Source organism: Pongo pygmaeus, chromosome 1 (genome assembly GCF_028885625.2).
Source record: "Pongo pygmaeus isolate AG05252 chromosome 1, NHGRI_mPonPyg2-v2.0_pri, whole genome shotgun sequence".
In the NCBI taxonomy this organism is placed as follows: Eukaryota; Metazoa; Chordata; class Mammalia; order Primates; family Hominidae; genus Pongo; species Pongo pygmaeus.
In genome coordinates this window covers 143,606,262-143,623,845 of record NC_072373.2, presented here as the reverse complement: position 1 = coordinate 143,623,845, position 17,584 = coordinate 143,606,262, and the positions used below count along the sequence as shown (strand labels likewise).

At 39.9% G+C, this 17,584-nt stretch overlaps 1 protein-coding gene across 2 annotated transcripts in view; it reads left to right on the top strand.

The window, feature by feature from the left end:
* The window catches only part of CLCA1 (chloride channel accessory 1), a 31,362-nt gene that overhangs the window by 7,438 nt on the left and 6,340 nt on the right, over window positions 1-17,584 (top strand). For both annotated transcript variants that reach the window (XM_054477744.1, XM_054477751.1), the window contains 7 exons: window positions 109-214; window positions 5,865-6,042; window positions 9,022-9,240; window positions 10,189-10,416; window positions 12,658-12,832; window positions 14,930-15,036; window positions 17,049-17,264. In XM_054477744.1, coding sequence (XP_054333719.1) covers window positions 109-214; window positions 5,865-6,042; window positions 9,022-9,240; window positions 10,189-10,416; window positions 12,658-12,832; window positions 14,930-15,036; window positions 17,049-17,264 — 1,229 coding nt within the window. The remainder of the gene's footprint in view (window positions 1-108; window positions 215-5,864; window positions 6,043-9,021; window positions 9,241-10,188; window positions 10,417-12,657; window positions 12,833-14,929; window positions 15,037-17,048; window positions 17,265-17,584) is intronic.

Genomic DNA, 17,584 nt, shown 5'->3' with positions numbered 1-17,584 from the left:
AAATTAACACAGCAAAGCATAAATATTCCAAACATTGCTTTCTTCCAGTGTGAGAAGGTAATTTTGCCATTCTTATTGTAATCGGTTTTTTAAAATACTTTCTCACAGGTAGGGCATTTGTCCATGAGTGGGCTCACCTACGATGGGGAGTATTTGATGAGTACAATAATGATGAGAAATTCTACTTATCCAATGGAAGAATCCAAGCAGTAAGGTATGTATATTTTGATTTAACTTGTTCCAAACTATTTTAAATTGCAACCTTTTTTTCTTGAATTGATTACTTTAAAAAATGTGTGTCCTGGCTTATTTTCTAATTCAAATTCATTCTTAGTGCCTTCTTTTTCAGATTTCCACAAAACTACCATTTTGTTTACTTTACAAGTGCTTCAGTTAATTGAATTCTTCACTCTGCAACTAGAAATCATTTGCCTCCTTTTTTTTTTTTAACTGTACCAACTATAAAAAATCTACAGTTGCTGTGTTTAGTGTTTCCATCATCCCATATCAGCATCAGTGACATAAGCAGAGCTAATGAGGCTCTTCAGTGCCTTGAGGGCAGAATAATAATATCTTCTTTTTTTTTTTTTTTTTTTTTTTTTGAGAAAGGGTCTTACTCTGTCACCCAGGCTGGAGGGCAGTGATGCAATCACAGCTCACTCCAGCCTCAGCCTCCCGGGCTCAAGCAATCCTCCCACCTCAGCCTCCTGAGTAGCCAGGACTACAGGCACACATTACCACATCAGACTAATTTTTGTATTTTCTGTAGAGATGGAGTCTCACCATGTTGCCCAGGCTAATCTTAAGTTTTCATACAGGCAGGGTGTCCTTATGTTGCCCAGGCTGGTGTTGAACTCCTGGACTCAAGGGCTCTTCCCACTTCGGCCTGCCAAAGTGCTGGGATTACCTCTGACATCATGGTGGCGTGAGCCACCATGCCCGGCCCAGAATGGTATCTGTGTGGACTCTGTCAGTATGAATGGGCTTGGCAGGGACTGTGAAACTTATCTGAAAAACAATCCGAATATCAAAGCAAAACAGAAACTCCTCCCAGTTTGAATTAAACCTTGCGCGATGTCAGTAGAAATCAAGCACAACACTTGGAAAGAATGCTTGGCTGCCATGAATTTATGGGCTAATTCTTGCAACCAGCAGTCTCAGTGCACAAAAACTGCTTTAGTGCAAACAGAAGTCATAGGGAACTTCCTAATTTATTTTAAAGAGTTAGTATAACTCAGATACTAAAACCTGAAAAATGGAATGAAAAAAATTCTGTAGCTACAGGCTCTCTAAAAAGATAGAGGAAAAGATTTCAAATAAAAGGATAGTAAGTTACATCTGGCAAAATTAAGGGAAAAACAAACATGTTAAAGACAAGTAAGAATGTCTTCCAGAAATCCAAATATGTTGTAAGTAATGAATATAGTATATGAAGAAAAGAAGAAAATAAATGATTGTTCCAATAGATTCTCAAAAGAAACTTGATAAAAATGCACATTTATTCCTGCATTTAAAAACAACACCCTCTTTTTAGGTAGAAGTTGGTACAACACCCTCTCTGTGTCTTCTTCCGGTCTTGCTTGCCTGATGGCCCTTTAAGGAGATGCACTCAGCTTTGATTACTAACTGTCTTGACCTAGTACAATTTTTTCAAAAGGGGCTCAGAACACAGTTTTGGCTTCCATTTCTCCCACAGGATCATTACTGCTCTTTACTTTTCTCTTTCTTTATAACAGTCAGACTCTGTACACTTGGCCCATTTCCATTATATTATGCCTCATTGTTGGATCTCTTCAGGCATAAAGAGACATTAAGTGGGCCGGGCATGGTGGCTCACATCTGTAATCCCAGTACTTTGGGAGGCCGAGGCAGGATCACCTGAGGTCAAGAGTTCAAGACCAGCCTGAACAACATGGCAAAACTCCGTCTCTACTAAAAATACAAAAAAATTGGCCGCGTGTGGTGGCACACACCTATAATCCCAGCTACTCAGGAGGCTGAGGCAGGAGAATTGCTTGAACCCGGGAGGCAGAGGTTGCAGTGAGCTGAGATCACACCACTGCACTCCAGCCTAGGCAACAGACCGAGACTCCATCCCAAAAAAAAAGAGAGAGAGAGAGAGAGAGAGACATCAAGTGCACTGCTGCCTGCTAGAGCCATGCACAGCCTTCCTGATGCCTTCAGCCTGTACACTCTGCACTTCATGGACCACAGCCCAGAGGGGCTTCTCTGATGCAATCATACGTTGCTTTGACTTTTCAAACCCAATGGCACCATTCCAAACCTGATATCTCTTTCCCAGTTCTCTTTCCTAAGCTTCCAGCCAATTAGACACCATATATTGCCTTGGCAGAAAGGGTGATTAGCAGTATTTCCTTCTAGAGATATTCTAGAAATGAGTACATATACAACACGTTTTTCTTTCCACAGATAAGACATGATCGCCATGTCCTCTTTAAAACTTTTAATTTTAATATATTAATAATATGTATTGCTCATTATCTTCCAAAATTTTAAATTATTTTTAAGGCTTAGAAGCAATGACACAAATAACAGCACTGCCCAGGACAGGAGGTTACTTCATTCATATGATACAGAACATCTGTTCAAAGCCAACAATCTACCTCATATTTAATAGGGAAACACTAGAGACACTGCCAGGACTAAGAATAGTCACTATTATCACAATTATTCAACCTTGCTTAGGAAATTGTGGCCAATGTAATAAAACTGGGGAGGTAAAAAGATGGAAAGGAAGAGAGAAAATCATTGTTATGCAGATGATCTGTGATCCACTTAGAAAACACAAGGAAATAAATTGAAATTAAAATTGACAAGGGAAGCCAATAAGGTGACCAGATACAAAATAAATATTCAAATTACTTTTCCATACATTAGCAATAACCAGTTCAAAAATATAATAGAACAATACTCCAAGACAGCAATGAAAGGTATAATAAAAGTAGAAACAACACTAAGAAATGTGGAAGACGTATTTAAAGAAAACTATAAAATCCTTCTCAAGGGGTTAAAAGAAAACCAAGGTAAATTGAGAGACATTCAATTCATGGAAGCTATAAACTCAAACAAAATTCATATATAGGGTTTATGAAATTCTAGTCAAAAGTACATCAATTTTTACCTCATTAAAAAAATCCAAGAGTTCGTTGAGTAGATAGTAGCTAAGATCATTTTGGGGACAATAAAGGGAATTCTTACTTTTCAAATTTTAAATATGCTGTAAAACTACATTAATTAAAACAATGTGGGCCAGGGCATAGTGGCTCATGCCTGTAATCCCAGCACTTTAGGAGGCCGAGGCAGGCGGATCACGAGGTCAGGAGATCGAGACCATCCTGGCTAACACAGTGAAACCCTGTCTCTACTAAAAATACAAAAAATTAGCTGGGTGTGGTGGCAGGTGCCTGTAGTCCCAGCTACTTGGGAGGCTGAGGCAGGAGAATGGCATGAACCCGGGAGGCGGAGCTTGCAGTGAGCCGAGATCCCGCCACTGCACTCCAGCTGGGCAACAGAGTGAGACTCCATCTCAAAAAAAAAAAAAAAAAACAACAATGTGGGCAGACATTTACACATATGATAATTTAGTTATTATAGGTAGAATTACAAGTCTGTGAAGAAAGATAGGATTTCTTGAGATAGACAATTTTTTAACTGTGTGGGGAAAGAGTTAACAGACTCTTTTCCAATTGGATGGACTCTTTAAAGATGAAAAGCAAAATGATAATGAAAACTAGAAGAATGTTAATAAGTATCAAATCCCTAGATAGCAAAACTCTTTCAATGCATTCAATCATTGAAAAATATAACTAAGAGAATAATAAATGTGGCTACATATAAATTAAAAATTTTGTTGCACGCAAACCAAACATAAACTAAATAAAAAGGAAAAAACAGAAAAAGATATTTGCAAAAATGAAAAAGAAAGCCTTTAGAAGCTTAGTATTGTAACACATAAAGAGCTTTTGAAAAATCAGTAAAACAGTAACATCCAAATAGAAAAATAGACAAAGGAGAAGAATAGGTAATTTACAAAAGAAGAAATTAAAATGCCCAGGAGTTTGAGACCAGCCTGGGCAACATGGTGAAACCCCTTCTCTACAAAAAATACAAAAATTGGCCTGGCATGGTGGCACATGCCTGTGGTCCCAGCTACTTGAGAGGCTGAGGTGGAAGGATCACCTGAGCCTGGGAGTGAGGTTGACGCTGCGGTGAGCCATGATCACACCACTGCATTCTAGCCTGGGCAACAAGAGTGAGACCCTGTCTCAAGAAAAAGAAAATTAAAGAAATGAAATTAAAATGTCCAATAATAAAAATGTTCATACTTACTAGTAATGAGAGATGTAAATTTGACAAGGATGAGATTCATTTATTGTCTAGTAAGTTACTGTCAATGGGATGAAAGCTCTCACAGATGGTTGTTAGAGGCATAAATTCATGCAACTTTTCTGGAAAGCAATTTGGGTGACACATGTCAAATTAAAAAAAGTCTTGATCCTGTGATTTCATGTTTAAAAATACATTGTAAGGAAATGATAGAGCAGCTGTATCAACGGGCTTTAAAATGTTCAAACTTTTGGATCTAGTAATTACTCAGGGAATCAATCACAGGGCAAACTTGGAAATATAGTCAAAATTGGATATGAAATTTTATTTATTCATTGATGTTTTATTTTAGTACTGACAAATTGGGAGGGGAAACTAAGTTCAACAAGTTAGTCTGAATACATATGATAGTATTAAAAGATATAAAATTATTAAGATCACATTTTGAATTTTTTTTTTCTTTTTTTTTGGAGACAGTCCCAACTGTGTCTCCCAGGCTGGAGTGCAGTGGCGTGATCTCAGCTCACTGCAACCTCTGCCTCTCAGGTTCAAGCAATTCTCGTGCCTCAGCTTCCCGAGTAGCTGGGATTACAGGTGCGCAACACCATGCCCAGCTAATTTTCATCGTATTTCTGGTAGAGTTGGGTTTTGCCATGTGCCCAGGCTGGTCTCAAATTTCTGGCCTCAAGCAATCCATCCACCTCAGCCTCCCAAAGTGCTGGGATTACAGGTGTGAGTCACCACACCCAGCCACATTTTGAAAAATATTAAATAATAATATTAAAAAATTAAATTTGCTAAGTTTTTTTAAAGCAGAAAACAAAGCCATCTGTGCAGTGAGTGTTATGTTGATACATACAAAGTGAAAAACGCTTCAACATGGTAACAGTAGCTAATTTCTGATGGTGAGACATGTTTTTTTCTTTTCTTCATGCTTTTTGCTATTTTCCAAATTTTCTATACCGCTCATGCATTGTTATATACTTAAAAAATACAATTAAACAATAAGATGTAGGGGGAAAGCATTCAAACTATAATAGCAACAAAAGTCATAAATACCTAATACATGGAAACATTTAAAATACCTATGAACATACCAGAACTCTACAAAAACCATATGAAATAAACTAATTAGAAAACAAACAAACAAGAAATGTCAGCAAATCTTTTGTGGGAAATAAAAGAGGGCTCTTGACCTTCTAGGGATGAAGGGAATAGATTCAAAGGTGCCTGAGGACTTAGTCTGTATTAATGCTAACAACAGCCCTAAGCCAGACTTGGCTTTTCTGCTGCATAGAAATACATTCTGATACCATTTTTGTAATCCCCTCAGATACTTTCTGGCAAACAGAAATGACTCTGATGACAATTTAACAATTTTGCTATGATGGGATGTCCTTGTTTCTTGGATCATGAGAGGAAAATCACAGAAAGGCAATCTGTCAGAAACTGAGCATAGACTCTGACCCTTTGAAATGACGACATCACCTAAACATCTAACCTTCCTATATTTTCAGATGTTCAGCAGGTATTACTGGTACAAATGTAGTAAAGAAGTGTCAGGGAGGCAGCTGTTACACCAAAAGATGCACATTTAATAAAGTAACAGGACTCTATGAAAAAGGATGTGAGTTTGTACTCCAATCCCGCCAGACGGAGAAGGCTTCTATAATGTTTGCACAACATGTTGATTCTGTAAGTACCTTGTTCTCACCCCCTCCCCCAGATTCTTATGAATTTAGTGAGGCTTTTACTCCAAGTGCTCCAAGGGAGAATCAAAGTTTAGAGAAATCATCAGTGAGCAGTGGATTATCTCTGGAACAAGCTGGGCGTGCAAATCAAGGATAAAGTCCTGTCTTCCTTCCCCTCACCCTCCTCGTGTCCACGCTCTCTTCTCCATCATCTACCTCCCACTAGTTTTTAGTTCAAGTGCTTAGGATTACTTTAAATACTCACAAAGGCATACAAGCACACACATTCTTACTTAAATAAGGACTTTACCCAGGGGGATTAGGCAGTTCCTTTTACTAGTTAATAAAGACATGATCAGTAGGCTCTTGATTTAACTTTCAGAGAGCTCTGTTCAGACTGCATGTTTGCTTTTGGTTGTTAACTGAAATTTTCTATCTTTTTAAGAGTGTTGGTTACATTAGGGAGTTTACACATAGTTTAAATAGCTTTAAATAGTTTTAAAATTCTTAATTTTTTTAATGACTAACTGGTCATAAAATGAACTTGGCCAGTTATTGATATTACTGCTAAATATATAAATCAGAAATTTTGCGCAAAATGAGATTGAAGGCATCGGTTAACTGACTTCAGTGGGAAGTCTCTCTTATCTTCCAGTCTCATATAAAATTACATTTTCCTTTTGGAATAGAGGGTGCAATAAACTGCAAGAGTCTGTCAATAGGAATGGAGCATAAGTTTTTAAAATGTGATGCACCATGGCTCACCAGGCCCATCGTCCTTCAATTTGGCATTGCAGTCCATTCCTAGGCCTATTCAGAAACTTCCAGGAGGAGGCCCAGATTATATATTTTAAATTAGCCACAGAGTTAAATCTGATGCCTAGTCAGGTGTGGAAGCCTCTGCCTGGGGTTTACACAAACGTTTTTCAGGTCTTCTTCCTAAAAAATATCCATATTGATAACATAAAAACATTACCGAAACACATGACCTGAAAAATGTACATAAAGAGAAAAATGTTGTACAACTAATGATTACTTTCTAAATTAATAGAATCCCAGATATTAGGATTTGTAATTGAATGATAATATTGTAAAGTCACTGACAGGAGGAATCATGTTACTTTTCTTCTGTATACTATGCCTTAAAAAAAAAATCCCCCACATGCAAGGGATATAAATACTAGCAAGTGTTATATGACATAAGAAAGGGAAAGGAACCATCATTTATTGGCTGTATTAGTATTGACCTTAGTGCATATATTCTCATTTATTCCCTGCATAATAACTATCACTATTTTGTAGATTTAATAATTCAGGTGCAGAGAGGTTAAGGTTACTCAAAAAACAACATAGTTATATTCAGTTTTTGTTACATGTCAGGTACTAGGGCTAAATTTTGAGGAAGAAAAATTTAGTAAGCAGGTTTCTGTAATAGATGGTGTATTAATTCATTTTCACACCTCTATAAACTATATCTAAGACTGGATAATCTATAAATGAAAGCGGTTTCATTGACTCACAGTTCCACATGGTTAGGGAGGCCTCAGGAAACTTACAATCATGGTGGAAGGCGAAGGAGAAGCAAGGCACACCTTATGAGGTGGCAGGAGAGAGAGAATGCAGGGGAAATTGCCACTTACAAAATCATCAGATTACGTGGGAACTCACTCAATATCACAAGAACAGCATGGAGGAAACCATTTCGATGATCCAATCACCTCCCACGAGATCCCTCCCTCAACACGTGGGGATTACAAATGAAGATGAGATTTGGGTGGGGACACAGAGCCAAATCATATCAGATGGATTTACAGACCAGTAAGTGCACTGCAATGTTAAAGGGGCCTTATTGAAATTTCTACAAGATACTGTGAAGCTATAAAGGGTGGAATGGAAATTCTCAGGAGGAAGAGTAGAAAATGGAGAAACATTTCGGAAGTGACTTTTTGGCTGAACGTGAAGGTAGAGTTTACAACGTAGAAGACAGAGGAGGAGCAATAGAGATGACAAAGGCTGGCAAGTTTGGGAACTGACAGGCTATAATGGGATAAATTAGAGACATGGAATACACAGCCAGAATGAGAATGGAGAATGAAGCAAAGCTCCAAGTCATAGAGTTTGCCATTGGTATATGAAGAGCGGATTGTAGTGTATGAACAATCATGAGCCACCAAAGGGTGTTAAGCAGAGGAGTAAGAGGAAAGACTCTCAGGCAGCTGTGAGGTGGACAAAACAGAGAGGAAACAAGATGGAAAAGTCACAAAGGAAACTGCAATCATCTGAGGGAGGGACTGCGATGGCTTGGGTGATGGATATTTCATTGGAGATGGAGAAAAGATGATGAAATTGAGATATAGTGAAATGTATTGGTCTTGGGTACTTTTTAGGAGGGAAAAGGTAGGAAAACTTCCAGTTTCCTAATTTTGGTGGTGGGGTGCATAGTGGTGACATCAAGTTAAGAAATACATGAGAAGGAGGAGCAGATGGGAGAAAAGTGATAAGGTCAATAATGAACATGTGGAGTTTGAGGAGCATGTGAGACATCCAAGTGGATTTTGGAGAGAGCTGGAACACGGGGAGTTGAAGGTTGGAATATAGTGTGTTGGTAAATGAGCGGAAAGTAAGGAAGTGGAGTTTGGTGGTATAAGGGTGGAGAGACAAGATGGTTCCAAGAGAGGAATGCTAGAGAGGATGCCATGGAGAGAGTAGTGATGGCTTGAAATGGTAAATTTGAGGAGTAGGAAGGAAACCAAAAAGAGGAGGTAAATGGATTGCTGAGGAGCACTAAGGGTCCAATGAGATTGAAGGCCTGGTTTAAGGTAGGAAATCTGCATTATTACTGTGATTTTCTCCAGCACTGTTCTACAGTGATTGTGCAATTGAGCCAAGGTTATGCATTAGCAGAGCAGACAGGTCTAACAAACTATTAAATATTTTACCACATAGTTGACCATTATCTATATAATTTCATTGACAATTTCAGATAGTTGAATTCTGTACAGAACAAAACCATAACAAAGAAGCTCCAAACAAGCAAAATCAAAAATGCAATCTCCGAAGCACATGGGAAGTGATCCGTGATTCTGAGGACTTTAAGAAAACCACTCCTATGACAACACAGCCACCCAATCCCACCTTCTCATTGCTGCAGATTGGACAAAGAATTGTGTGTTTAGTCCTTGATAAATCTGGAAGCATGGCGGTATGTTCAATGAGTCTTGGTCTTCTGGATACTGGTCACAGATATGCATGTTCTGGACCCTGACTTGGAACTAGTTGGGAATAAACATAACCCGAGGGCCAGAATAGTTATAACTGTAACATTGTCTTCAGAAATGCCCACTTCAACTTTGTTCAACAAAGATTCAGCATCAACTATCTCATTTGCCAAATTGAATTAATTATCAATTTATGAGCCAAGATTTGATGAATTATATGAGCTTAACATTTTTAATGTTTCACTGACAATATATAAATCTATAGGTCCATAGTCTTATGTATTAGTCTGTTCTCATACTGCTATAAAGAAATAACCAAGACTGGGTAATTTATAAAGGAAAGAGGTTTAGTAGACTCACAGTTCCACATGGCTGGGGAGGCCTCAGGAAATTTACAATCATAGTGGAAGGGGAAGCAGGCATGTCTTACATGGCAGCAGAAGAGAGAGAGAAAGCACAAAGTGGGAAGAGCCCCTTAGCCCCTTATAAAACCATCAGATCTTGTGAGAACTCACTATAACGAGAACATCCTGGAAGAAACCACCCCCATGTTCCTCCCACCTCCCACCAGGTCCCTCCCTCAACATGTGGGGATTATGGGGATTACAATTTGAGATGAGATTTGGTTGAGGACACAGAGCCAAACCATATCACCTGATACAGAACTTATCTAGAATTATTACTAATGCATTGAACTTTAATGATTACGTAATCTGTTTTTATCTTTTACTATTTATACACTGGCCCTAAAATTCTACCCAAAGGTGCTGCTAAATATAAATAAGAAATTTTTCCCCATAGGATATGCCTCAAGTAAGCTTATGGTCATTTGCCCTACATTAAGGCAGCCACTTCCAAATTCCCTATGGCCTTTTCTGTTATTAGTCTTTCCATCTAAACGTAACCTGTTTTTCTTTTGCTTCTCCATTTAGACTGGTAACCGCCTCAATCGACTGAATCAAGCAGGCCAGCTTTTCCTGCTGCAGACAGTTGAGCTGGGCTCCTGGGTTGGGATGGTGACATTTGACAGTGCTGCCCATGTACAAAGTGAACTCATACAGATAAACAGTGGCAGTGATAGGGACACACTCGCCAAAAGATTACCTGCAGCAGCTTCAGGAGGGACGTCCATCTGCAGCGGGCTTCGATCGGCATTTACTGTGAGAAGTGTTTTTCTATTGTAGTTTGGAATGTTTGCAATTTATGTTGCTTAACAAACTTCCATTTCCAGTGTTTCCATACATGCCTAGGGTCCAACTGGATGAGATAACCAAGGAGCAATACTCTGTATTTGCTTGGAGAATATTTAGCCACATGAAAGAGAATAGGAGATTGAAAGGGGCTGGCAGGCATAAGGTCTCAGAACCTTGCAGTGTCTTAGGCAGGTTTGCCCTAAGCCTGCTCGTTGGGCACATCACACTCAATAGTGCTGTTCCAGTTTCCCATGTGGCAGCAGGAATATGTAGTTTCCAGCTCACATGGCTTGATGTGGACAATGGGCTTGACCATTTCCTCAAGTGCTTTCTGTCTCTCTGACCATTTTGGTCTACTTTGAAGATCAATTCCCTGAAAGTGGTTTCTATTGCATACACAGTCAGCTATGAAACACTTCTCCAGATGCCTGCATGCATCTGCATTTTATTACCCCTGTCACCCACCCAAGCTTTGACTAAGGGAGCAAATAAGGGAGGAAAACAGACAATAAAATCACTGATGTGCTGTACCAAACCTTTGCTGTGCAAGACCCTTGGGGAGATGACTAATGCCAGATGGCATGGTGGTGAAGAAAGAACTTCTGATTCTACATTTTCCATTCAGATGAGTGAGAGAGAGTGTGCAGTATACCAATGGAATTTAGGATGCCCCCTGGAGTGGAGTCTGGGTGTGGGGTGGGAGAAGCTCATGGGGCTTTAGGGTGATGAGGCAAAGGACCTTGGATCTTATGCTGTCTTTCAAGATCCCTGCTAGTCCCTGCTGCAGGCCCTGGTCAGGTCTGCCCTGGGCTCCTTGCAGTGGTGTCTGCTGTGGCCATACGAGTTTGGCTTGTTCTCTTGGCTTGCTCAGGGCCCAGTGGTCCTCCTCCACTGACTCAGCCCCACCCTGGCTCTCCCTGTTGGAGCACAGCCCTGAACACCACCCTATCCTCCATCCAGCCTCTAGCCATACTGTATACTCCTCAGCCTCTGTGGCAGGATTATCCTTCTCTCACCTGCCAAAACTCAACTCAGCTGTCTTCTGTCTCCTCTTTAGGATATGTGGCAACATTTGCCTTTTTTCCATGACACACAGCAGTTATGGGGAGTGCGACAAGAAAATCCAAATTGGGCCTCTCTGGCCTGCAGCTTAGTAAGGCCAAGGCTGTGATCACAGCTGACAGGCTTCTGGGCTCTGGGCTCTTTGACACAGCAACAGCAACAGTCACTGTTCTGTTCTCTTCTAGGGAGTCAAGGTAGCCTCCTCTAATAGCTGAAACAGTGAGTGAGGAGGAAGCCTCCTCTGCCCTCAGCTTTCCCTTCCACCTTCAGAGGACGCCTTCTTTTCTGAGATTCTAGGCCTTTGGAAGATGCCTTCTTATCTGAGATTCTAGGCCAGAGAGAGGCTTAGGCTTGATTTCTTATTTTCCCTAATTCTGGGTCTCTCCTTCCAGTCTGTTTAGGGGAAGAGTGGACTCTTGCTTTCTCTTCTTAAATAGATAGCATTATTCTTTTATCTAACTTTCCCCCCATCCTAATCTTATTCAACATTGGCAGAAGGAGTATCCTCTCTATACTATGTAAAAAAATAAATAAATAATCCAAATATACCGGGAATAGTTGAGACAAAGTTGTCACAGAACAACTAGGAACTGAGGATGAACGGAAATGAAATGTTTCACTTTAATCAGAAAGGCTGTTAAAAATATTGACAACTCATGTGACCTAGGTAATGACCAGTCAGAACCAGTGCCAGCCATAAATAGCTGGTATTGTCAGACTGGTGAATATCATATAAGTTAAAGTCTGCCCTGGGTCTAATATCCCCCCAATATAATCCCCATTAAATGAGATGGTTTCTGAAGGCATCTTGGAAGCTCTGAAAGCCTATCAAGGAGAGACCACGTGAAGGAAACTAGAAACACCTTCTTTGCTGTTTCCCCAGTGCTGTCCACCCCTAGAGTTGTCCTGCATCCCACACCATCCCTCTCTGCAGCAGACTAGCCAAGGTGAAAGACAGTGGTCAATTTCCATGAATGCTGCTGGGTTAAGATTGTATCATTTCAAGACAGACAGATATTTGGTCATTCCCAGACAATTTTTGTTATTCCCTCTGGAATTTCTTTTCTCCTTTCCTGTAAGCAGAATTTTCATAAACACTTTGGCCACCGTAAGTCTGATAACTCGTGCCCTAAATTCTGTCCTTAGGTGATTAGGAAGAAATATCCAACCGATGGATCTGAAATCGTGCTGCTGACGGATGGGGAAGACAACACTATAAGTGGGTGCTTTAACGAGGTCAAACAAAGTGGTGCCATCATCCACACAGTTGCCTTGGGGCCCTCTGCAGCTCAAGAACTAGAGGAGCTGTCCAAAATGACAGGTGAGGGATGATTTGCTGAGACCCCTGGTATTGTCTCTCCTACTGGACTGTGAGCTCCAGTGAACTGGTGAGTGGGGGAAAGATGGGATGGAGAGAGATAGGATAACCTAATTGGCTAATTAGCCACCCTTACCCCCGAATGACTGTTTGAATGGACTCTGCCCATTTATTTTAAAGCTTTGTGTCTAGGACTAAGGCAGCCTGGAGAAGACGGAACTAGCACAGCACTCTAGTGAGGACTCAGGACCTTCTTCCCAGGCCAGGAACCACTCTCTTCCAGTGGCAGCTGGCCAAGAGACCTAGGGGAGACAGATGACAAGCCACTAACTACATAACGCCATGGCACAAGTGCTATATTAGCAACAGAAAGTACAATAAAGCACAAATAAGGGAGCCTTTAACTTTACCTGGAGAAGAAGCATTCAAGAAACAGGAGAAGTAGCAGGGAAGGGCAAAGGGCATGTTAAACAAGGCAAAAGATCACTCCCAAAATGGAATACAATGCAGTTTCTCCATGAAACCTTAACGTATTGTGTGTCTAACTCCCATACACAGACAGATGGTTAAAACAGATTCCATATGTCACCAGCTTCTTTAGCAGAGTAGGTGAACACATTTTTTTCTTTTTTAACTTAGGGATAATATTGTGGATCTCAACTATTATACTGAGTTGCCTTCTGAGGCCACTAAAATGTCAGAGCTGTTTATTCCTAATACTACCTGTCCTAGGCTGGGTTTCTTAGAAGCAGAGCCTGAGACGGGGATTTGGGTGCATGCAATTTATAGGAGAGAGAGCTCTCAGGAGAAAAGGAAGGAGGAAAGGATAGGGCCAGGGAAGGAGCTAAGCACTGATGCAGACCTAGTCGGAGTCTAGCTGCGCCCACAGGGGACTCTGGAATGGAAAGTACATCACAGACTTGTCTCACCTTGAGGCAGGAGGGTGGCCTTTTGCACCATTGTGTCTATCAGTCTTTGGCTGTGGACTGTCAGAACAGGGCAGAGGAGAGGGGTATGTTATTTCTCTAAGTAGGGTGGCCCCTTTTGGTAAAATAATTCCCTGGAAGAGGAGGCAGCTATAAGCCAATGCCTAGAGCAGCTGGGAAGAGATGCACTTGGCTGGGTAAGGGGATGTGGGTGGGGCATCAACAGCCTTACTGAAATTATTTCCTTAAGTTCAGATGGAATTATAAGAGTTAAAAAGTGCTTTCACATCAACTAACTTAGTGACACCTATTCTAAATAGCCCAAGACTGCCTGGCCTGGTGTAAAATCCTGTTTTTACAATATACTATTCTGTAACTGTCCCTTTGTCCACTGTTATTTCTTGCTGCTGTCGCATATGTGCCTTTCCTCATTTAGAAGAAAACTCTAAAGCCACATTTGTTGGAATTATGTTTCAAATAAGAGTAAATCAATAGTCCTGGAGTACGGCTTAATGACTTCTCTTATGTAAAAGTGCAGGACCTTTAATATGTAGATTTTATGACATCAATTTATATCATAAATTAATATCAAAACATATCAGAGATTCATGGCTGCTTTGCAGATAGTTGAAGTAGCCAGGTGACTGAGATGTTGCTGAAGCTATTATTTACTAAGATTTAAAAATTAGTGGGTGGGTGTGGTGGCTCACTCCTGTAATCCCAGAATTTTACGAGGCCAAGGCAGGTAGATTGATTGAGCCCAGGAGTTCAAGATCAGCCTGAACAACATGGCAAAACCCATCTCTAAAAAAAAATAAAATAAAATAAAAAATACAAAAATTAGACATGTGGGCATATGCCCGTAATCCCAGCTACTTGGGAGCTGAGGTAGGAAGATCGCTTGAGCCTGGAAGGTGGAGGTTGTGGTGAGCCAAGATCGTGCCACTGTACTCCACCCTGGCCAACAGAGTGAGAGCTTGTCTTAGAAAAAAATAAATAAGTTTAAAAAAAGTATCAAATTCTGAGTTAATGTAGGCACCTATTTGATGTTGATCTATTTATACTTTAATAACACAAAGGGATATTTATATTGTATACTCTCTAAACAACAGCTAAAATGTTGCGAATATTTGCTTTCTGGAAAATAATTTCTGAAAATGTAATTGCATTTTAGGAGGTCTACGGACATATGCTTCAGATCAAGTTCAGAACAATGGCCTCATTGATGCTTTTGGGGCCCTTTCATCAGGAAATGGAGCTGTCTCTCAGCGCTCCATCCAGGTTGGAGTTCTTAATCTTTGGTTTTTCATATTTACACATAATCATAGCCAAGATGGAGAATTTAATGGCTAAAAGTTTTAAGTTTTCCACTCGTCTGGTACTGAATTAAAATGAAAATAGAAGGTCCAGCTTGATATTAAACATTATTCCTAAAATGCAACACCACTTATTTAAACAAGGCAATTATTGTCTACTTGTTTGGAAGCAATACCAAGTGACTTCCTCACAGAAATCAGCAGATAAAATGTCATATGTCCAAGAATTCTTTTTTAACATCTCTGAACAAGCAACTAGAGCAATATAATTGGCTCAGAATTTTCTTCAGAGTAGATCGTCTCAGTTACAAATTTTCTGGGACAAGTGTCCAGGGATTACTTGCTTTATTTTTCTATTACATCAAATTTCTGTTGTTTGCCAAGATTTACATATAATGGACAGAAAGTGCTTTGTACTGTAAAAAGCCAGCGGTGTGAGTCCAGACCCCTGGATCTTGGTCCTGGGTCTGCCATTAACTATGTGACCTAGGCAAAGAACTTCACCCCTGTGGACCTTCATTTCTCCACCAGGTATAGACAGAAAACTTCCAATGGCCCATCTGGTTCTAAAATTTCAAGAAAACCAAATTGCCTTTTAAAAGTCTTGAAACTATTAAGAAAAAAGAAAAAATGTATTTTTTCAATGCTCTTTTTAGTAATTGCAGAAATTATTCACATTAATTTTTAAACTAGAGGGAGTGAACAATCAGCATTCACACTGGTGTGAATTATAATTTTTATGATGAAAGTTCAGATAAAGGTAAAGGAAAACTGTAATGTCAAAGCCTAATAATGAGAGATTTTGAAACCATAGGCTTTCTGGCTTACCAATGGAGCATTTATTCAATCTAGGAAGACAGCAATTACACCCATCTGGGTTATTCTGGTTCAGATTTAGAAAATTAAATGCAAGGGCCTGCTTTGGAAAAGGTAGGAATGTGTCCTAGAAAAGTAATTAAAGTGATAAAAGGACAAGTTCACATTTAGGAAATTTCTGCCTATGATTTTTGTATTTAAGAAACCTAAGAGAGAGAGAGAGAGATGGAGAAATGAGCAAGACTCATTCACCAGCGTGCCACAAGAACCAGGTCTAATAGCCCTTCACTTTCTCCACATGCCAGCTTGTAATCTACTTGTGAAACTAGGAAATCTGGCTCCATGACTAGCCCACTCTGTCTTCTAATAGGTGCTAACTTTGAGACAATAACTACCTAGGAGATAATCCTCAAAATCACATTTTCTAAAAAAGCCTTGTTAATCCTTCCTTACCTCACTCTCACTCTGCAGCTCCCTCATTCTATTCCAAACAAGTTGGCCTTGGCTTATGTCATTTATCTCCACAGGGCCTGCAATACTGCCTGACTTAGCAATTAGGTAATTCAGACAATCCATGTGTGGGTAAAAAATAAGTCACAGTGAGTCCCCTTAAGGGTTCATAGTCTAGTAAATAAGATGAGCTGCATATACCAATAAATATAGGGTGAAGCACAATGTGATGAATGTCAAAGGATTGATAGAAATAAAATCCTATAGGAGATCAGAGGAAGGGGAGATTTTTTACAACTGGTAAATGAGATGGACAGCAGAGAAACCTTCATGGAGAAAGTCATATTTGAATTTTGAAGGATGGGTAAGGCTTAGACAAATAGAGAAGACTAAGAAGGCTTAGATAAATGGAGAAGACAAATGTAAAGCCTTCTAGGAAAAGTAAAGAGTATGATAATAAAGTCAAAGAGTCAGGGATTCACAAGGACCTTTTGGGGAAGTGGTCTTGTTTGGGTGGAGGAAGGAAAATTGTGAAGCTAAGGCTAGAAAGGTAACTTAGAACTGCATCATAATTGCTCCTAACACCAAATCAAGGACTCAGGCATCACTGAAGTCCTTTTAATGGGGCACTGGGGAGACAGGGGCAGAAGGGAAAAGACCATGTGATGCGAGCTGTATTCTCCAGAAAGTAAGCGCTGTTTTTCTTAACAGCTTGAGAGTAAGGGATTAACCCTTCAGAACAGCCAGTGGATGAATGGCACAGTGATCGTGGACAGCACAGTGGGAAAGGACACTTTGTTTCTTATCACCTGGACAACGCAGCCTCCCCAAATCCTTCTCTGGGATCCCAGTGGACAGAAGCAAGATGGCTTTGTAGTGGACAAAAACACCAAAATGGCCTACCTCCAAATCCCAGGCACTGCTAAGGTATGGAGTCATCTTTTTTTCTTTCTCATAATTCAACAAGGTAAAATAAAGTTTTTACAGAATAATTGTAGCATTTTAAATGTTGATGGTTGCTAAAAGGAGAGTCAGTATTGAATCAAAGAGAGAACAAGGAAAAACAATCTCCATCCAATGAAAATCACTCAGTATGCCAGCAAGTAAAGAGAAAGCAAATAGGTGATATTTTGTCCAGGTACTAAATGGAGAACCTTCAAATTACATAGTAATCAAGACGCAAAATGATCCTTGACGTTTTGGGATCATAAAAACTGTTTCCTTTATCTCAGAGACTCGTCTCTTAT